The 22,895-nt window shown below is 39.2% G+C and overlaps 1 protein-coding gene across 1 annotated transcript in view; it reads left to right on the forward strand.

Moving 5' to 3' along the window:
- Positions 1 to 22,895, forward strand: part of PDILT (protein disulfide isomerase like, testis expressed) — a 63,965-nt gene that overhangs the window by 24,223 nt on the left and 16,847 nt on the right. Inside the window, exons 3-4 of the mRNA XM_044679052.1 lie at positions 10,384 to 10,590; positions 16,929 to 17,062. Of these exons, the coding sequence (XP_044534987.1) occupies positions 10,384 to 10,590; positions 16,929 to 17,062 (341 nt within the window). The remainder of the gene's footprint in view (positions 1 to 10,383; positions 10,591 to 16,928; positions 17,063 to 22,895) is intronic.

Genomic DNA, 22,895 nt, shown 5'->3' on the forward strand with positions numbered 1-22,895 from the left:
GGGCGTGCGGGGGGGGGTTGAAGGGGAAAGGAGGAGCATGAATCATGTAACCATGTTAAAAATGAATATTAATAAATGTAAAAAAAATAAAAATAAAAAAATAAAAATAAAAATAAACAAACAAAAAAAAAAGGATTATCACCTCTAAATTTTATGCATAAGATTCTTAAGTATATATAATATATTGGCCACCATGAAAACTCCATCCTTCAAATACAGAAGAATCCTGGTTGAGTTAAAAAGATTATTTACTAAAAGGGGAAATTATTGACATGCATGCTGGATCAGCAAAACACTGCATACAATTGGGGGTTTGGGGATTAAGGGAGCAGGGAAATAATGTAAATTCATAGACAATAGGGGGAAGAGTTGTGAATAAAGAATGGACAGTCTCTTTTAGGAATAGGTGAAACACAGAAGCAGAATGATTCAGGGAGTTTGATAGTAATGGTTGATCACAAAGCTGCTTAGACTTCTTCAGGTAAATTTGTGACGGATGGTTCAGCAAGGGCAGCCAGTGAACATGGTGAAGACATCTGGGAGTGAGCAAGACTTCTGGCTCACTTGCAAGTTCTCAATTGGCTCTTTCTTGCAAACAGGATTACTCTGTGTCCAGTGCATCTTTATAAGAAGATAGCTCATGGAAAATAGACATGTTAGTTTCAGGAATATTTCCACAATATATATATATATATATATACACACACTTAATGTCTCTCCTGGACTCCAGTCCCACTTCTTCAATCACCTGATGTTCTACCAGAAGTTGAAAATCGCTGTCTCCAAAATGTACCTAGCTCATTGTCCTTTGAAACTCTCTTCACCTCTCAAATCCCTTATTCCGCTAGTGGTATACCCCTCCAGTCACTTGGGCTTAAAAATCTCTGGTGTTATCTTTGACTTTTCCCTCTTGCTTGTCTTCCACATCCAATCAGTCAAGTGTTGTCAATTCTGTCACTATATGTCTTATATATATCTACTCTCTACTCGCACTCGCAGGCATTGTTTGTTCAAGTCTTGATCAGCATTCATTTGGGCTGGTGCAGTGGACCTGGAGTCAGTAAGACTGAAGTTCAAATCTGCCCTCAGACTCTTACTAGCATAGTGATCTTGAGCAGGTCAATTAATTAACCTATGTCTGCCTTGGTTTCTTCAGCTATAGAAGAAGGAGATAGTAATAGCACCTATGTTTCAGGATTTTTCTGAGTATCAAATGAGATAACATTTGGAAAGCCCTTAGTATCATGGCTGGTACATAGTGGATGCTATATAAATGTTAGTTATTATTTTTACTTTAATAGATTCATGATTGTTCTCCCTACTTTAATTTCTTCTCTCCCCTACCCATCCTTCACATAGCTTCCAAAATAATCTTTCAAGGCACATCACACCGTTCACAAACTTTCAGTGATTACCTTTCACAATCAAACTCCTGGGAAAAAGTTGTCTAAACTCCTTGCTTTCATTTCTCCTCCATTCACTCACCTCTTGTCTTGGAATCTGACTTTCAACATCATTATTCAACTGAAAATTGCTCTTTCCAAAGTTACCAGTGATTTCTTATGTAGCTTTCTCTCCTGGCTCCCAAACCGTATTAGAAGATTGAATTTTCTAAGGCATAACTACTCCATTTTCACAATACTTTATTCATTTGTATTCTTAAAACTTTGAGATCACAGTTTTCCAACCCCAACTGCAACTCCTGGACAAGTGCAATAACATTCTTTTTCTTAAGTCCCTCAGAATTGTCCTAGATCATTGTATTGCTGTTAATAGCAAAGTCTCTCATATTTGATTGTCCCATAATATTTCAGTTACTGTGTACAATGTTCTCCTTGTTCTGCTTATTTCTCTCTGAATCAGTTCATGTAGGTCTTTTCAGCTCTTTTTGAAATCATAATGTTCATCATTCCTTTTAGAACAATAGTATTCCATCACCATCATATACCATAATTTGTTCAGCCATTCCCCAAGCGGGGGACATTCTTTTAGTTTCCAATTCTTTGCCACCACAAAAATTGCAGCTATAAATATTTTTATACAAACAGGTTCCTTCCCATTTTTAAAAAATCTCTTTGGGATAGAGACCTAGTAATGGTATTACTGGATCAAAAGATGCACCTTTCTCACCTTCAGAGAAGAAATCAAAAGGTCTTGGGTAAAAATTCCTTTAGAAATGTACATGAAGGAAAACCAATTTTTTTCAACTCTTCCTTGCAAAACACAGGGCATTCTATTTGCAAATCCAAATGCGGCCCTCTTTACAAGAAGCAAGTTAAAGAATAATGTTTAGAGACAAAGGATCTGGATTAAATCCCACCTATATTGATTGATCCCTTTGTGACCTTTGAGAAATCACTTAACCTCTCTATGCCTTGATTTCATTATCTGTAAAATGAGGCAATTGCTGACTTCTTCCCAGCTCTAAATCTATGAACTTAATAAATTATTAATCTTTTTGTAAGTATAAGTGTCAAAATATTTTAGTGACTTTACTTGTAATAATGGAAAAATTAATGTGTAAAGACTTGAGTTTGTAGTAGATGACTCATGGCTTCTGGGCATATCTCAGTAAGGCACATTTTCTGTAAGAATTTTTTCCTAAGAAGCCCTTAGGAAAACTTCAAAGCTGCTTTTAGCATATTGTGGTCTGTATGAATGCTCTACATTGCTGATGTTTGTATTGTCAATTTAATATCAGAATCCATCTTGATTAGCTCTTCTATTTTCTCAGTTTATTATTTTTGAATTAATTTATCCTTATTCTTCTTATTTTTAATACTTGAATATCATTTTTAAAATTGCTATCTAGTATTGTGCAATGTTCCACTAGGAAGACCAACACAGTTTCATGGTACTCTGCCTTTTACATTTTCTAATTACATCAAGTGGCCTGGGGATGGAGATTCATCTGGTTAGGTGTCCCCCTAACAGATCCCCCTTATACACAATTGCCAGATTCAGTGGTCTTTTAAAAAAAAAGGTCTCCATCCTGATTGATCTTTCTGTAGCATTTACCATTGTGGATCATCATCTCCTCTGGGATTCTTGCTTCCATCTGGATTTTCTTAACTCTGCTCTCTCTTGTTTTTTCCCCTTGAACACCTGGCTATTTTTGCTCTGTCTTCTTTGTTGTATCACCCATGTGATACATCCTAGCTATGGGTATACCCCAAGTCTCTGCCCTAGGTCCTCTTGTTCTCTTTGCCTCACTCTGTCTCTGTCTCTGTGTCTCTGTCTGTCTGTCTCTGTCTCTGTCTTTCTCTTTCTCTGTCTGTCTGTCTGTCTGTCTCTCTCTCTCTCTCTCTCTCTCTCTCTCTCTCTCTCTTTCTCTCTCTCTCTCCATACATACATATATATATATGTATATATATATATTTTTTTCCCCTCCCTCTCATCACATTTATCCTACCTATCCTACTCTTTCTTTAATCCCACATCACCAAGTTCCTCTGGCACATTTCCAACTGGTTGTCCCTTAGCCATCTCAAACTGAACATGTCTAAAACATAACTCAGTATCTTTCTGTGAAGGCTATCCCTTTCTGTAACATCCTTATTTAGGTTAAGGGTTACCACCATCTTTCCAGATCCGCAGGTTTGCCACCTTGGAGTCATCTCTAAGTCTTTACTCCCTCTCTCTCGTGAACTGGTTGCTAAGTCCTTTCAGTTCTATCTCCTCCACATCTCACATACACATCCTCTTCCTTTAATGCACTCAGCCTATAACTTAGTTTGAGTCCTCATCGCCTCTTATCTAGACGATTATGATATTCTCCTAATTGGTCTTTACTTCCATTTTCATTCCTCTCTAGTCCAAACACCATACAGCTGCCTATTTAGGTATTTCTTAATTTCCAGATTTATTATAAATTAGTCCCTTTCATATGTCCCATATTCCTGACCTGCTTGTTAGAACTTGTACACAACATTCTATCTCCTAAAGAACAGATGGCAGAAATCATTGAGGTTAATGACCACATTTTACACAGGTAGAGAAACTAAGACCTTGGGTGGTTGTGACTTACCCACGGTGTCACAAATGGTAAGGGACAGAGGTAGGACCTGAACTCAACTCCTCTGAAAACAATATTTTTTCCCACTGTACTGAGTGTTCCATGTGCCTTTGAACAGCCTTTCCTCCATGCCTGTTTGCCAAATTACTCATTTCTACCTCTTAGCCACTAGGTGGTGCAATGGGTAAAGTGGTTTATCTTCCTTTGTTCAACCCTGGCTTCAGACACTTACAAACTGTGTGATCCTGGATAAGTCATTTAGCCCTGTTTGCCTCAGTTTCCTTATATGTAAAATGAGCTGGAGAAGGAAATGGCCAATTGCTCCTTTTTCTCTGCTGTGGGATTCTGTGTGACCCTGAGCAAATCACTTAACTGTTTGCTTTGGTTTCCTCATCTGTAAAATGAGCTGGGGAAGGAAATGGCAAACCAGTCCAGGATCTCTGCCAAGGAAACCTCAAATGGGGTCATGAAGAGTTGGACACGAATGAACAGCAACTTCTTAGAATCCCTAATCTCCTTCTGAGTTCAGCTCAAATGTCATCTTCCATTCTAACAATTTTTGAAGCCCCAGCCGCCAGTGCCTTCCCCAAATTCACTTTGATTTACTCTGTTGATTTTATATATATAAATATGTAATATTTGAATAGTAATAGTTATAAGAATCTTAATAATATAAAAAGTACATGTGATTTCTCTAAAGGATGTAAACTCTTCATAAACAGAAACAATTTATTTAGGCAGGCAGGTGGCACAGTGGATAAAGTACTGAACCCAGAATCAGATCCATCCTCAGGTGCTTCTCTAGCTCTGTAACTCTGGTGGGCAAGTCACTTAGCCTCTGTTCATCTCAATTTCCTTGATTTTAAAATGGGGATCATAACAGAACCTACTTTCCAGGGTTGAGGTAATAATTATAACATGCTTAGCACAATGCTTGGCATGTAGTAGGTATTTAATAAATGCTTTTAAAAGGTTGACTTCCTATGGTCTCTGGATAAAATACAACTATAAACTCCCCAGGTAGCATTTGAAGCCCTCCATAATCTGGTTGTAACTCTTTCCCCTTCATGCCCTTAACCCTACTAATTCCTATTTGTTCTTGAGTGCTAAATATAGTGTCCCTCCTCTATGGACTCCCACAGTCTTCATGTCTGGTTTGCATTCATTCATCATCCTGTCTTTGCAGAATCTTTGTCTTCCTTTCAGACCCAACTCACCTTCTTGCTGAAGCCTTCCTTCTCTGTTGCTTCCAGTTAGAAGTGTTTTCTTTATCTTGGTATTTTCTAAGAATGCTTTCTCCAGCTCTTTCTTTTCCCCATCACCTTTTATTTTTTATTATATTTATTTCATATTCTCTCCAGTTAAATACAAACCTTTTGGTGATACTGATGATGTTCCCTCAATAATTTTTGTATCCCCAAATGTCAAAGATAGTGCCTTGCACTTATTTGATTACCTTAATGGATCTAAGATCTCAGCAGTGTGAGCACTCCTTCCAGGAGGGCACGTTTTAGTTCATCTACCTGTCTTTCTAGGCAGGGCATTTATCTATGTCCTTCCATAAATCCTGCACACAAGTTCTACCCAACCGACTTGCTCTTTAGCTCTCTGGATACTTTATAGATACCAATAGAACGTGTGGGTTATCCTTTGATTATCCCTCCCTCTTGCTATATGACTAGCCCACCTCTTTATCTAGCCATACATATGTCTCTTTAATGGTGAATTTCATGCTACTTTTTTTTCCCCTACACCATAATACATCGCAAGCTTCACATAGCCTCTGTGGGTCTCTTTATTGCTCTATGGGACAAATTTCATTTCTTCAGCAGTTGTAGTTTTCCAGCCATCCATAATCAGTGGAAGAAAAGCGATATTAAAAAGATGGGTCTTTGTTTCATGGAGAAGGAGGGCATAATTCAAAACACCATGTAAAGTCCCCAGAACGATATAGATCATTCTCCTCTTCTTTTTCATTTCTGGGCTGCAGTGTTTGTTCAAGGTTTCTCAGCTGATGGACCAGTTCTATAGATTGTCCATGTAACTATATAACATGATCTGGACAATAGTCATTCTTCACTGAGTATGTTTTTCTTCTTTTTTTTTAACCCTTCTCTTTCACGTTGGAATTAATACTGAGTATTGGTTTGAAAGTAGACCAGTGGTAATGAGGCAATGAGGGCTAAGTGACTTGCCCGAGGTCACACAGCTAGGAAGTATCTGAGACTGGGTTTGAACTCAGGACCTCCTATCTCCAGTTCTGATTCTCTATCCACTGAGCCACCCAACTGCCCCCGATTTAGTTTTTCCAACATGGATGGTTAGACCAAACTCTTTTGAGATCTCATTGAGGAGGTTTTTGCACTGTTCTGGGATTTGGTGCAATCAGCACCATGCCTTCCACAAAAGGAGCAGTTAGATGACCTCACCATTCCTATGGAATCCTTCTTCCATTTGTGTCCAGAACCAAACACCTTACATAAAGGTAGCCAGCACCTTTTGTTTCCTCTCAGATACACTCCTGTTTCGGGCCGGGCCTTGTTTTGGGCTTTGTTTGTGCGTGGCCTCTTTTCCCCGATCCATCTGGACCATTTTGTTTGACCAGTCCTTACCTATCTGAAACTAGGGAGACTGGTCTTGAAAAAAGAAACCTTGAAAGGTGATTGCAGAACAGGGCAGCCGGTGAGGAGGCAGTGGTTGACTGAGCATGATGGATGGGAGGTATCGAAAGCAATGATGATGATAAAGCAGGCAGGGGACTGAAATCGATCATGGAGTAAGGAGAAAATTTCATTTTTTTAATGCATTGATTGGCAATGTAATGAAAATGATTATTCACTTTCTGATGCAGCCGCCCGGACTTGAGACCCAGTACCTGACAACTGTTCCCTCCCCCATTTTACTACTATTTCTGCCAAAGTACAAAAAGACCTTATAGAAACTGGCTCTCTGTTGGACTTACAATTTGTACCCAGTAACTGAGGCAATTTGTACATTTTTCTCTCTGTCACCTGATGAAAAAGAAGTTGATAAAGATAAAGTGTTCTGGCTTGGAAGAGAATCAATACCATTCTCCTTCCCTCTTTTCTGCCCCAACCCCAGCCCACTATTTTGTGGACACTTGGGTACAAGAGGGAAATAAACAAGAGCGGCTAATAATGTACACACCGAATGACCGTGCTATCAGACAAAAGAGAAACTCTTTTTTCCATCATTACAAGCTTCCAGTGATGGTGTGAGTAAACCTCCCAAAATGAATCATGGATGGGAGGAGATGATTGAGTGTATCAATTCCAGTGTTGCCTTGACCCTTCTCCTTCATATCTGGGTGTTCCAGGTTTGGGTTTCCCTCGCAGAGGATTGACTGTGCTCAGAGCCATCTCAAAGACTCATCTAGCAGGTTATGACTTGCTGGACTTCTCTCCCGGGTCACTGTCTTGGGATCTGTCCTACTTCAGACTCTCTATCCCTTCCTTTTCTGCACATATGTACACCCTTCCAAATTGGGGTTCTCTGGGCTTTCTCTGATGACTGGGCAGTCTATAGTCCAACCCACAGCTCTGGCTCTCAACATTCCTTTTCATGATAGAAGTCAGCAGAACTCTCCCTGGGGTGGCACAGTTGGTTTAATTGTCCTAAGTCCTGGGCACCCGCTTTGTACTGTTGCAGGGAACAGAAAGGTGGAATTGCAACCAGCACCAGGTAGGGGGAAAGGCAGGTGGCCTTGTCATGTTGTATTTAAAAAAACTGGGATCTGAGAAAACTAATATGTAAGGGACTAGGGTGAAAGGGCTGAGGAAGAATGAATGACTTTTTGGTCACATACCTTCTCCTCCCTTTGCATAAACAATCAGGCAATGTGCATATTTCTCCTCCTTCAAAGCGGCTGCAAATTTCACTCTAATATACACAGGAGGGGGTTGTTTGGACACATGGTGTGGTTTTCTTGTTTGACACTTCCCTAAGGATGGCTTGAATAGCAAAATATGGCTTTGTCTCAGAGACCTGGTCCTGACATTGAATAAAAGTCACCCATCCCCTAGAACTATATCCTCTAGTATTCAAAGAACTGATGGGTGATCTTTGAGATCACGGAGAAAGAGAGAACAACCACAAACTGGATAGTTTCTTCAAGATCTGGACATAGTTGAGTGTTAAGGACTGGGTCATTCTGGAGACAAGATCCAGCAGACTTTTCCCTCCCTAATGACTCAGGTCTGGGAAGGCCACATCAGAATAACTCTACTTCCCATATCAGGGAAGAAGTGACTGAGCCTCTTGTGATTGTTGACAAAGTTTTCAAAGATGCAGATTGTCTTTTGTGCCCTTCCAAACCCTCTTTGATAGGGTATAGAAGTGAGAGGCCACAGAACAGCCTTCACTTTATCTATATCAAGGGGCCTGCTTGGTCTCAGATGTCTGTCAACTAATCTCAACTTTTGATTGTTAACAATTTAAGTTATTAATTTCTGCATTTGAGTAAGTATGAAATGCTTTGTCCTTCAAATCACACATATCTGTCTGCTTCTCATTTTCTTTTGCTGGATCTCCATCCATATCACACCCTTTAAAAGTTGGGGTTCTTCAAATTTCTGTTCTGGGCCCTTTTCGCTTCTCCCTCTCTTACTATTTCACTTGGTGATCTCATCAGTGCCCATGAATTTTGTTACCATATTTGTGCTGATGATTCAAAAATCTACATTTTGTTGTTATTGTTTAGTCATTTTGCCATGTCAGACTCTTCATGACCCCATTTGAAATTTTCTTGGCAAAGATACTGGAATGGTTTCCCATTTCTTTTTCCAGCTCATTTTACAAATGAGAAAACTGAGGCAGATAGGATTAACAGCCAGAGTCTGAGACCAGGTATGAACTCAGGTCTTCCTGACACCAGGACTGGTGCTCTATCCATTTCACCACCAGCTACCTCAGGTCTCTCTATCTTGCCTCAAACTATCTACTGATCTCCACTCTATATTGCCAATTGCCTTTTAGACATCTCCAACCATATGTCCAGAAGACATCTTAAACTCATTATACCCCAAACAGAACTCATCATCTTTGCCACTAAACCCTTCCCCTATCCCTTAACTTTACTGTCACTTCAGGAATCCCCCATTCCTCAAGATAAAAACTTGGAGCCATCTTGGAATCCTCACTATCTGTCCTACCCCACATCCATTCTGTTTCCAAGGTTTGTCAATGTGACCTCCACAACATCTCTCAAATATGATCCCTTCTCTCCTCTGATGCTGCCTCCATTGTGGTTTAAGTCCCTCATTATCTCATGCCTGGAGTAATGCAAAAGCTTATTGGTGAGTAGCCTTGCTCCAGGTCTCTTCTCACTCCTATCTACCCTCCATTCAGGGACCAAAAAGATTTCCCTAAAATGTAGGTTCTATCATATCTCTCCCCCATTCAATAAACTCCAGAGGCTTTCTAGCATCTTCAGTATCAAATAAATACAAAATGCTCTGACATTTAAACTCCTTTCCAACCTAATTCTCTCCTATCTTTTTTATCTTACATATTATTTCCCACCATATTCCCTTTAATCAAATGACATTGACCTCCTTTTTATTCCATGAACAAAACACTTCATCTCTAAACTTCTGGTATTTTCTCTGACTCTCCTCCATGCCTTGAATGCTTTTCCTCCTCAACTTAGCCCACTGACTTCTCTGGTTTCTTTTTTTTACATCTCATCTTTTATAGGAAGACTTTCCTATCCCTTCTTAATTCTGGCACCTTCCTTAAATTATTTCCTACTTATTCTCTGTATAGGATTTTTGTATGTATTCATTTGCATGTTGTCTCCTCCATTAGATTGTAAGCCTCTTGAAGGCAAGGACTATCATTTGCCTCTTTCTGTTTCCTCAGCATTTAGCACAATGACTGATACACCATAGAAGATTAATAAATGTTATTGATGGATAGGCAATCACCCACCATTTACCCATAAGACTTTAATTCATTCATCGGTCCTGTAAAGTGAGTATAATTATCAGTTATTTTCAGTCATGTTCAACTTTTCATGACCCTATTTGAGGTTCTCTTGGCAAAGATATCCAAGTGGCTTGCCACTTCCTTCTCCAGATAATTTTACAAATGAGGAACTGAGGCAAAGTTAAATGACATACACATAGCTAGTAAGTGTGTGAGGCTGAATTTAAGCTGAGGAAGAGAAGTATTCCTGACTCCAGATCCTGCAATTCTAAACCCTAGATATACTCATCAATCTGTCCCTTTATAACCCCTCTTCTGTTTAGGGATGCCAAAAGAAGATTGCTTCTTATTCTTTTTGTGGCTCCACTCTAAATTTATGTCCCTCCTTCATCATCATTTTTCTCATCTTGTTTTTCTTCCAGATAATCCTCTATCAAAACAATCTCAAAATCTGATAAAGGAAATGGGCAAAGCAGTGGATATAATGGGAAAAGAAAATCCTGGAGTCCTGTTTGGCAAAGTAAATATCACCTCGGAGAAGTTGTTGAAACAGGAGTTTGCTATCAAGGATGTCCCCACAGTGAAACTTTTTGTTGAAGGTCATAGACAGTGGCCCATCGATTGCAGAGGTAACTGACTCCAGATCCTCCTTTGTTGGAGCCCTGTTTCCCCTGAAAACTAGGTCTGGAGAAACAATAACTGGGTTGAAGGAAGAAGAGATTACCCAGCCCCTTAGGGCATTAGCCTAACTGGGCATGTCTCCAGCCTATGCTTTGACTCTAACCTTTTGATATCAAGTCCCATCAAAGCTGTCTCTGTTGCCTTAGCTGGTTGAGGATGTGCTGGAGGCAGAGAAGAGGAAGGGATGACAGGGAGTAGAAAGGAAAGGGGAAGGGTGGATTTTTTTCTTCCCTGGAGCCTGTTTTCTTCCTGGATCCCAAGTCTCTCCTAGAAGTACTATGCTGAGATCCATTTAGCCCTTTTCATTTTGCAGTTTGTGATTACACTCAGAGTTCATTGTGACCCCAGAGTTCATTGTAACCCCTGGTTAACTAAAGGGGACACTGAGTCACATAGGAGGGGAGTAGAGAATAAAATAACTTCCAGAAAGTTTGGGGTCTACTAAACTGAGTCTAATGGGAATAACACCAAGTTGAATCTGAGAACATTTAGTCTCTAGTTCCAGCTAGCTTTATTACTTTGATGTCATTTTGCCTTAATTTTCTCTTCTGTAAAGGGAGAGGGTAGAACTAGATAATTTCCTGCCCCTTCTAGGCTGATCTTTCTTCAAGATGGTGGACAAAATGCTGGGCTTGGAGTAAGGATACTTTGAATCAAACTTCCGAATTTCAGTTTACCCCCCTGTAAAATAGGGCTAATAATATCTTCTGTACTCACTTCACAGGACTGATATATGGAGGAAATAAAATAATATCGAGACATCCCTTTACAGTTCATGAATGTTATCTTATGAAAGGGAAACTCCTTTTCTTCTCAAGTTGTTAATGATGAGAACTAAGCCTCCCCAAAGAAGTTAGGAGAGAGGTTTGTTGTTGTTGTTGTATGTTGGATCATGTGGGGTTTTTTTGAACCCTCTCCTTCATAGACAGGTTCTCTAGGACTGGGCTAGTTATGATGATAACCTTAATTTTCTAGTGCTAAATCTGGACTTTTGGAGATCAGGTATTAGGGTTTGTAGGAAACATGGTAGCAGGAGGGCAGGTGTTGAGAGAAGTTTTCATAGGAAGAAGAGAGGACTTTGCTGGAGTAACGGGGTTAGAAAGGGGGTTCCTGCTGAGGAGGCGATGGTTTTGAAGGAGGTGAAAACCAAGAGTGGATTTCATGAGTGGAGATCCTGACTCCTAAATTTTCATTTGGGCAGTAGCAAGGGCCGGAGGAATGAGGCCTTGATTTGGAGACAGTTGGAGGCATTTTGGAGTCCTGACTGCATTTTACTAGCTATGTGACTTTGGGCAAGTGTTTTGCCCTCTGTAGACTTCATCTTCCTTAGCTGTAAAATGAGGTGACTGAAGTCAACCTCAAGTCCTTTCAAGCTCCAACTTTCTGAAATAACTCATAAACTAATGCTAGTAAAGCCCATAAACAGAGGAAGACAGTATGGTATAGTGGAAATAACATTTGGTTCTTCCTAGTTTCTAGTTGTGGCATTGGCACAAATGAACTCTGCACTCTTTAGCAAATCTCTTACACTCTCTGAGTTTGAGTTCTCTACTCTACGAAGTGCTGGTGATAGATACCACCTGCCCCATTGCCTCATTTGTACCACAGGCTGTTATTATCAGGATTAAAAGATTAAAGATTGTGAAAGGCTTGCTATTATAATTATAGAGCTGGCTAATCAGGGCAGGACTCTTTCCCAGGAATAAAAGAGGCAAATGCCCCCAGAGACCAGTCACTAGGTCAGAGTTTAGGCCTGATTGTTTGACATCATGTATTATTGTAGAATCATTCATTTAGAGACAAAAGGTACTTTAGTGGCCATCCAGTTTACTCTCCTTCATTTTACAAAGGAGGAAACTGAGTCTTGGAGAAGTTCAATGACTTAGCTTGCCAAAGATCACACAGATGGTTTTGGAGATCAGATTTTAAGGTCTGTAGGAAGCATGATATTGTTGGGGGGGGTGGGGTGGAGTGGGAGAAGTTGTCAGTGGAGTCCACAAAAGAAAGAGATGGTTTGGTGAGCTAAATGGCAGAAGCAGTATTGTAACTCATATTTTTTGACTTAAAGAGTACCATTTCCCCCCTAAATCTTCCATATGGGAAAGAGAATCAATGCAAGTTGCCTTCACACTAACAGATAACTTCTCAGTTGCTGGGGATTGGGGTAAAGAAGTTGGGAGAAGCTCTGGATCCATGGGCAGGCTGATCTGGGCTTCCTTGGTCATCCCTCCAGCATCTCCTGAATTTGCCTTTGCTTCAATAGATACCTCTTCCTTCCACTTGCTTCTTTCAGGAAACTTCAGAGTGAATGAGATATCTAGAAAATAAAGGCTGAGAGCTTAAATCTCTTTCTGGATTTTCCCCAAGAAATTCTCCAAACCCTTCCTTCTGCATCCATAGCATGCCTATCCTTTCTCAAATAGCCATTGTTATCTGACTATTCCACGCTCTATTGGAAACACTCAACAAGGAGCCATTCTCATCAAACCTGCCACATGCTAGGCCTTTCAGATTGCAGAGGTGTCCCTGATGTGGAGGGGCTTTTCGGCTACTGGGGAGTCAAGATCAAGATTCACCCCGACCCTCTCTCCTTTTATAAGGCAGCATACACTTTGTGTCCAATGTATGGGAGAGATAGAAATTACAGCAGAATTTTGGAGATTATTGTTGGCAGAAAGGTGGGATGATAAACACTAGTTTAGCTAGTTTGTCTAGATCTAGGGCTGACTTTGGTTCACTGAATTTCTTGGTTGGCCAGCAGAGGGCAATGGTTCCATGTACCAAAATTGCCAGAACAAATATCAGTCAAAAATTAACATCTGCCTAGGTTATGTAAGAGGCAGGGCAGACACTGTGATCAGCATGAACAGCAGAGTTGGGGGGACAATGGAGACGGGGTGAAGAGTGGGAGGGGGAAAATTGATTACATGGAAAAGATGATAACCCCTATTCTAATAAGCCACTTATTGGAGAACTCATCATCAAGGCCCATTTCTTCTGGAAGCTTTCTGCCTTACAATTAAAGGCTAGAAAATCTTGTTCTAATATGTTTGCTTCTGGCCTTGGGATTTAAATAGAGGGTGCTGTTGGTGAGGAGAAATCAAATGGAGAATAGAAAAGTTGCCCAGATTGGGAAGTGTATCTCCACCTTCCTGCAGACTCACTCAAAGAATTGGGTGGCTATGTGGGAGGACATGAAGAGGGGAGAAACTGAGGCTCTCCTTCAAGCCTGGAATCCTCTCTCTGCCTACACTTTGCCAACTGACTAACCTGGTTTTTGTATGTGAAATCATTTTAAAAAAACATTTTTTCCATATTAGCCATATCATGAGAGAAGGTAGATTGGCCTAGACAAGATCTATGAGACTTGATGAGGGAATCTGGGAATATTTCATCTCTGGGACCCCTCTGAGGTAGTGACTTGGAATTTATTTGCAAGCCATGCAATGTTAGAAACATGTTAAAGATTACCGAACCCTCTTTTGTTTGGGGACCTCTCTGGAATACAGAATCAAGGAACATGATAGGAATAAACTGGAAATTAGAATACCTCTGCTATATATTAAGCAGTTATATGAGTAAATCACTTAATTCTGAGCCTCACTTTTGTCATTTACTAAATGGCAGTAATATCATCTGCTCCAACCAAATGGATGTCATGTCTATCCCAAACTCTTTACAGGACTGTGGGAAACTGCTATCAACATTTTAAAAGGGGAGTATTGTTAAAATATAATAAGCAGATGAAGTTTTGCACTACCTATTTAAAAGGTCCATCAAAATAATGCTTATTTCCATAGTGAAACTTCTTTGCAGAGACATCTATGAATAAATGAGAACAAGAAACAGCACCGAGTCTAGAAACTATGCAGCCCTACACGAAATCTCTGTAAATCATTCACAATGAGTTTCTGGCTCAGTCATTATGGCATCATCTGACTTTTGAAAGGCATTGACTCCATTAAGCCATTTGCCAGGAAATGGGCTGAATCAGACAGTGCCTGCTGCTTTCATTTTGTCATTTCAAATGTGTGAGGGTGACCGGGATGGCCATGGCGACCTGGTAGGAGCTGGGCATGTTGCTAGGTATGGGAGAGCCTCAGACCTGTGAAGTTTAGGGAGATCAAGGAAACTACCATTCTTTTCCTTAGGGAGAAGAGTCAAAGGTCATTTGGAACACCTAGTTTCTGAGAGTCAGATCAAATGCAATGATGATGGAACAGGCCGCACTCAGATGTGAGACAGGCTGGCAAAAGGGCAAGGGTAATTCACAGATCAGGACTACATTGTAGGTTATTAATGGCAGCGAGGACTTTAAAAAAACTGTCACTTATAGTGCACTTAAGTGTGAACCAAATCTTTTATATGTGTTATCTCCTTTGAGTCTCACTCCATGAGGTTAGGCATCACCGTTATTATTATTTGTATTTTATAGGCAAGGAAACCGAGGTGGGAATTAAGTGAATTGTCCAAGGCCTCGTAGCTTATAGCAGAGGTGGAGTTTGAGCCCAAGAATCTGGATCACTTGCTATGCTACATTTTTCAGTAAGGCTTGGCAATCAACATGACAATCTCGAATCACTGATCTGGGATCCTTGAAATTTATTAGACCTGTTATATGGATGTGGTTCTACTCTTTTGAATAACTGTTCCTTTGATTCTCATCTATGACCAGGAGCATCACAAGTGGGGATAGTATAAAGAATTCTCCCAACCATATTAATTGAAGTTTACTATTAAAACTTTAAAAAAGTTTTCAGTGGTTCCCAAACTTTTTTGGCCTACCGCCCCCTTTCCAGAAAAAAAAATATTACTTAGCCCCCTGGAAATTAATTTTTAAAAAATTTTAATAGCATTTAATAGGAAAGCTAAATGCACCTGTGGCCATCACTGCCTCTCTGGATCACTGCAGCACCCACTTTGGGAATCACTGGTTTAGATTATTAATTGGATGAGAAAGTTGGGTGGAAGAAAGAAGAATCTGGAAAAAGCGTGAAGGATAGGAATAAACATTTGCATAGTGTCTACTATGTGCCATTCCTCACAACTACCTCAACTGTAAGGTAGTTGCTATTATTATCCTCATTTTACAGTTGAGGAAACTACGTTAACAGTGTTTAAAAGATTTTCCTAAATTCATGAAGCGAATAAGTGCCTATGGTCATATTTGAACTTAGATCTTTCTGATCACAGGCAAGTCACTTAGCCTCTTTTTGCTTTAATCCACTGGAGAAGGAAATGACAAGCCATTCCAGTACCTTTGTTAAGAAACCTCCATGTATGTGATGGAATACTATTGTGTTCAAAGGAATAATGAACTGGAGGAATTCCATGTGAACTGGAATGACCTCCAGGAATTGATGCAGAGTGAAAGGAGCAGAACCAGGAGAACATTGTACACAGATACACTGTGGTAAAATTGAATGTATTGGACTTCTCTATTAGCAGCAATGCAATGATCCAGGACAATTCTGAGGAACTTATAGTAAAGAACGCTACCCACATTCAGAGGAAGAACTGTGGGAGTAGAAACACAGAAGAAAAATAACTGCTTGATCACATGGTTTGATGGGGGCATGATTGGGGATGTAGATTCTAAATGATCACCCTAGTGCAAATATCAATAATATGGAAATAGGTCTTGATCAATGACACATGTAAAACCAAATGGAATTGTGTGTAGGCTACAGGAGGGGGTTAGGGTAAGGGGAGGGAAAGAACATGAATTTTGTAATCATGGGAAAATATTCTAAATTAATTAATTAAATTTTTTAAAAAAAATAAAGCTGAAAGGAAAAGATCTTAGAAATAAACAACAACAATAACAACAACAACAACAATAAACTCCATAGACAGCATGACCCACTGGGGTCACAACAACAAAAAGGATATATCTATATAGAACTTAGACATTGTAGGGGGCAGTTAAGTGGCTACCATATAAAAGCTTTACGACCTTGAACAAGTCACTTAGCCTGTTTTACCTCAATTTTCTCATCAATGAGATGAGAATGATAGCACCCATCTCTCAGACTTATTCTGAGGATCAAATGAGATTTTTGCAATTTAAAGTACTACAAAAATACTGTTATTATCATTATCATTATTATTGGAAGAAAACCATGCCAAGTGGAGAAAAGAATCTGAAGAAGTTGGAGTTGCAGTATTGTAAAATGTGTAGAAACCTGGAATAGTGATATATATTTCTCTGATTTTACAGTCTTTCCGAGTTCTGACGTTACCCACGATGTACCTGGCTGATCCTCCCCGGTGTTTCTTATTCTAGGTGTTATTGAAGCTGCAGCCCTCGTTACATGGTTGCGGAATCAAATTAGACAGAGTATTGTGTTGCTCACTAACCGAGAGCAGACAAAGGCCTTTATCAACTCCAGGAAACTGATCGTCATTGGCTTCTTTGAGGTAAGAGGGAGAGGGGATGGCACAGTGCAAAGGCTGTGAAAGGAGCCAATCCAGAGTCCAGTAGTTCTGCTTTCAAATTCCACTAGTAGGCTCATGCAGAGTCTTTGATCCCATGTTAGAGAATCATTGCTACCAATAGTTCTGTAGCCTCTATTTGCCACTTAGAGCAATTATACATTCTGGTTCACAGATGAGATTTTATTCAAATCCATTGTAAAGTGCAGAAGAATCAAGGAGAAGTTAGGTAGCTTAAAGGAAGGAGAGTCATGCCTCAAGAAAAGAGGTCCTGGTTCACATAAGGCCTCAGACATACTTCCTGGCTATGTGACCCTGGGCAAGTCACTTAACCCCAATTGCCTAGCCCTTACAGCTCTTCTGCCTTAGAACCAATACTTAAAATTGATTCTAAGATGGAAGATAAGGGATTTATTTAAAAATAAAAACAAACAATTACATCAGAGGCTACACAAATAAGTGATTCGCTTAAAATCCCTCAGATAGTAATTATCAAAGGCAGAATTTGAATCCAAGCCATCTGACTTAAAAGCCAATGTTAGTTTTTAAGTATTTTGTTTCTGTCTTTTTTTTTTCAATTGTAGCATAGAAAAAAAGCACTGATTTTGGAATCAGACAACCTGGATTCTAATAATAATGATAATGACAATTATATTGTACTTTCTGTATGCCAGCACTTTACAATTATTATCTCATTGACCCTTAAACGAACCCATGGAGGCAGCTGTTATTATTATTATTATCCCCATTTTTAGAGATGAGGAAACTGAGACAGAGATTGAATGATTTGCCCTGGGTCACAGAGCTAGTAAGTGTCTGAGGTCAAATTTGAACCCAGATCTTCCTGTCGTTAGGCTTATTGCTCTATCCATTGTACTCCGCTATTGTGTTTTCTTGAGCTCTCTGAGCACTGGTTACTTTTTCTGTGTAAGGTGTGAGTTGAATTAAGTGACCTCAGAGATCGAAAGGGCAGTCCTTCCAAGTAAACTGATGTTCCCAAGATGGCAGATGGAACAACAATGCGGACTTCATGTATGGTTCTGATACTCTTTAATGTGCCAAATTGGGCCAAGATCATATCTAAGCTTTACTATGGAATGAATGGGAAAATAAGAAACAATAAGCAGTTGGGTTGACATAGAGACTACACTTTATTGTATGAACAAGATCAAGTTTCTCTGTTCCCTAACTTGAATTCAGTAGATGCTTCCTTCTCTAGGTTCTGGTAAGTATTTCCTAGTCAAAGAAGCAATCTGAGTATGAGAAATAAAGAAAAAAAGGCTTTTAAGTTTAGGAATCCAAAAGAGCTAAGTAAAACAATAAATTTGAGTGGTAAATAGTATATAGCCATCATGGCACATGGGTGGGTAGAGCCTCCTGGGTCTGGAGTCAAGAAGACTTGAGTTCAAATCTAGCCTCAGTCATTTACCAGTTGTGTGACCCTGGGCAAGTCACTTCTGCCTTAATCCATGGGAGAAGGCATGGCAAACCATTTCAGTACCTTTGCCAAGAAAAAAACTCATGGACAATATGGTCCCTGGGGTCATGGAGAGTCAGACAGGACTAAATGACTGAACAACAACAATAACAAATGCATTATGTTAGATGCTGAATTCTCAACTTTAAATAAGACAGAGTGCTTGACCTCATAGAGCTTTTAGTCTAATGGGACTAAGTCAACAGATAATTATGAACTACACATTTCATGAAATTTTAAGTACTTTAGAAATCTTTTAATGCAAGATGCTCTCTGAATTCCAAAGAGAAACTGAACAAGAGAATCAGGGAACACTTTCTGGGAGACAAGAGTCTAAGTTGAGCTTTAAAGAATGGATTAGAATTCAAAAGAGAAAGAAGAGAATAGAGGGCATTCCAGACAGAGAGAAAAAAAATATGACCAAAAGCACATAGGTAGGAGAGGGGGAGAGGAGGGGGCTGGAAAGCAGAGAGCAGTATAATTTTGCTAAAGCATAGAGAATATTAAGATAACAATATGGGATAAGGCTGGGAATGTAAGATGGTGCCAGATGATGGCAAACTAGATGCTAGGCAAAGGAATTTGAATACTTGGAAGGTAATAGGGAGTCTTTGAAGATTTTGAAGAAGGAGAATGCCTTCATCATTCTATGTATAAGAAAAGTCAAGCTTAATAGCAGAACAATTATAATAGATAGCATTTATATCATGCTTTAAAATTCACAAAGCACTTTTGCAAATAGTAGCTTACTTTAGTCTCATTGCAACCTTGTGAGGTAGTTACTATTGATATTATTCCCATCGCCCCAAGGTTGCCTGCCACATTTATGACATCAATGGTATAGAAAATTTCCAGGAAGGAAGCCACCTTTATCAGAACAAATCAGTATTGCTTCTCTGTATCTTATAATCTTAGAGAGTTGCCTGGGGCACTGAGAAGTTACATAATTTTTTCCAAGATCATCCAACCAGATTTAAGCCTCTATCTTTTTGACTTCAATTCATCACTTGATCCACTATATCATGCTCATGTTTATGTCAACAACATGAATAAAATCATGAAGGTTAAGAGCATGCAGAGTGCTTGTGGGTAAAGGGTGGGAAAACAAATAGTCTGAGCAAGTGGTATATCCAGCCTGTTGATCAGTTGTTCAGTCTTGTCCAACTGTTTGTGACCCCATGGACCATACCACACCAGGACCTTCTACCCTATGCTGTCTCCTGAAGCCTGTTCAAGTTCCTGTTCATTTCTTCCATGATGCTATCTATCCTTCCCAACCTCTCGATTCCCTTCTCCTTTTGCCTTCAGTCTTTCCTAGCAACAAGGATCTTTTCCAGTGAGTCCTGTCTTCTCATTATATGGCCAAAATATTTAAGCTCTGGCTTCAGTATTTGGTCTTCCAGTGATTACTGTGAATTACTTTCTTCACTGATTTAGTATTAAGTATTCACTGATTTGATCTCCTTGCCATCCAAGAGGCTCTTAAGTCTTCTCCAGCATCAGAATTTGAAAATATTGATTTTATAGTGCTCAGCTTTTCTTAAAGTCAATCCAACATTTGTAGCCATACATGGTGATTGGAAAAATGATAGCTTTGCCTAATTGGAACTTTACTAGGATGACAATAAAGGCTAGGGGACAGATGGCAGATATATTGTAGATACACCAAACAAGACTTGGTAATTGGAAATGGGAGGTAAGAGAAGAGAAAAAGTAAAAGCTATGCCCAAAGTTATATAGGCATGAGAGAAGACTGATGGTGTTATCACCAACAGAAAATCTAGTTTTGGAGGAAGAGGCAATGACCTCAGTTTTTCATATGAGGAGCCTGAGGGACCCAGGCAGACATCTAGGTGGAGAAGTCTTGTAGGTAGTTGGGGATATGAATCTAAAATTCAAAGACTTGAGATATAGATGTGAGAGTCTTTTGCAAAGAAGTGATTAGCTGAAATTGTATGAATGAATGAGATTGCCAAGTATGAGAATACAAAGAGGAAAGGGCTAAGGATTGATCCTAGTGGGAAACCCATTTAAAGAGTCAGAACAAAGACAAAGAGTGAATCAAAAAGACAAAATGTTAGGGTAGAGAAGGACCAGGAGAATGGGAGGTTTCAGAGAATAAGGGATGAAAGGGTATGCACTAGGAAAGAGTGACCAACTATGTCAGAAGTGTCAGAGATAGGGGCAGCCAAGTGACTCAGTAGATAGAGAGCCAGGCCTGGAGACAAGAGGTCATGAGTTCAAATCTGGCCTCAGATACTTCCTAGTTATGTGACCCCAGGCAAGTCACTTAACCCTCATTGCCAACCCTTAACTCTTCTGCCTTGAAACCAATACATAGTACTGACTCTAAGACAGAAAGTAAAGGTTATTTAAAAAAGAATAATGTCAGAGAGGTCAAAGAGAATAAAGACTGGTGACCTTTAAAAAAACATTAGTAGAATTGTTGGAGCAGAAACTATATTAAAAGGAGCTATAGAAAGAATGCGTAATAAGTGGAGGCATTGAGTATAGTCTACTTTTTACAAAAGTTTAGCAATGAAAGGGAAGGGAAAGATGGCATTTAGATAGCTGAAAGCATCCAGGGAAAGTTTTCTTTCCTGTGAAAAAATGAGCATATTGATAGGCATATGGAAATGAGCCAATAGAGGAGCTATTGAAAATGATTACAGTTATCACTTGCACATCATGGAGGTTGGGGCTGCGGGACTCTCATGATCTGAAAAATCCATGTAAAATTCTTTGGCCCTCCCAGGAAGAAGTCTGAATTTTTCCTTTTTCTTTTATGGGGTATTAACAGTACCATATTTGGGTTAAGTATGCATTTCTGAATTTTTAAACTTTTTCTTTTTGGTCTGCTGGTCCTCTTGAGTTGTCTGCAATTTCCACAAAACTCCAAAAATCCCACTTAATATTTCATGTCCACCTGCAACGCATCCTAACTGTGACACATTGAAACCACTATGGGGAAAGTCCAGGTGTGGAAGGGATACTTGTAAATACTTTTTATAGCTAGAAAATGTATTCTTAACCAAACAAAGAATACAGACAATTACCAAAGTTAAAATAGCTAACTTTGATTACATGAAGCAGAAAAGTTCTACACAAACAAAATTAATGCATCTAATAAGAAAAGAATGGAGAAAAAAAACCTTTGTACCAGTTTTCTCAGATTTTTCTTGATTTTGTATCTAAGATAAGTAGGTAGATAAATATAAAACACTAAAAACATTCTCCAGTCAATAGACAAAGGTTAGGAACAAACCGTTCTCAAAAACCATTGCAAACTATTAACAACTATATGAAAGAATGCTGCTGATCACTGACAATAAGAGAAATGCCAACCAAAACAAGTCTGACATTTCATCTACCAATAGTAAAAGAATAATTGATGGTGCTTCATATCCTTCAAAGTATTAAATATGAAAAAGATATAGATAGTATTGGAGGGAGTAGTGGCGAGAATACTAGTGCATTCCTTGTGGAGCTGTGAATCAGTAGAACCATTTTGGGGGGGAAATTATGAAAATAAAGTTACTAAAGTGCCCAAACCTTTGGTCCAGAGATTCTACTACCAGGCCTATATATATCCTAAAGAGGATATTTATAAAAAGAAAGTTCCCCAATACACTGAAAACAGTTATAGTACACCTTTTTGTGGTAAGAAAGAATTAGAAACAAAGTAGGTCCCTATTGACTGAAGAATGTCTGAACAAATTGCAATACATGAATGTAATGGAATTATATTCTATTATGCTCTAAGAAACAACATATATGAGAAATACAGAGAAATATGGACAGATTTGCCTGCCCTGGTACAGAGTGAAATAAAAAATGATATACATAATGCTTACAATATAAATGTAAAGAACAACCAGAAAATAGTCAAAAGCGAGTCCTGAAAAACTGAAAAGAACCAACATAACTCCTCAGAAGAGATATAAGAGGATATCCTCACTTTAATCCTTTGCAGAGCTGAAGAGTTCAGGGGTATTGTACATTGCATATATTTTCAGACTTTTTAATATTTTTGCTTAATTTTTTTCTCTTCTTTTTTTTCTTAAAATATATTACTTGATATATGGAATGTTTCTCTGAGAGGGAGAGGGATACATGGAGATATTCTGGTGACATAAAGACAAAAGATAACAATAAAAATCTTTTTTAAAAAACAAATAAAAGAGGAAAAATGATAGTTGGAGCAGGGTCCCAGTAGAAGAAACAGGGAATAGGATCGAAGGTACAGGTAGAAGGATTATTTTCAGTGAGAAGTTAGGATACTTTTTCTTCTAACACCAGGAGAAAAGAGTGGGTGGTGTGGCCAGCATAACTGAGCTGGAG

This window comes from Gracilinanus agilis, chromosome 1 (genome assembly GCF_016433145.1).
Source record: "Gracilinanus agilis isolate LMUSP501 chromosome 1, AgileGrace, whole genome shotgun sequence".
Lineage (NCBI taxonomy): Eukaryota > Metazoa > Chordata > Mammalia > Didelphimorphia > Didelphidae > Gracilinanus > Gracilinanus agilis.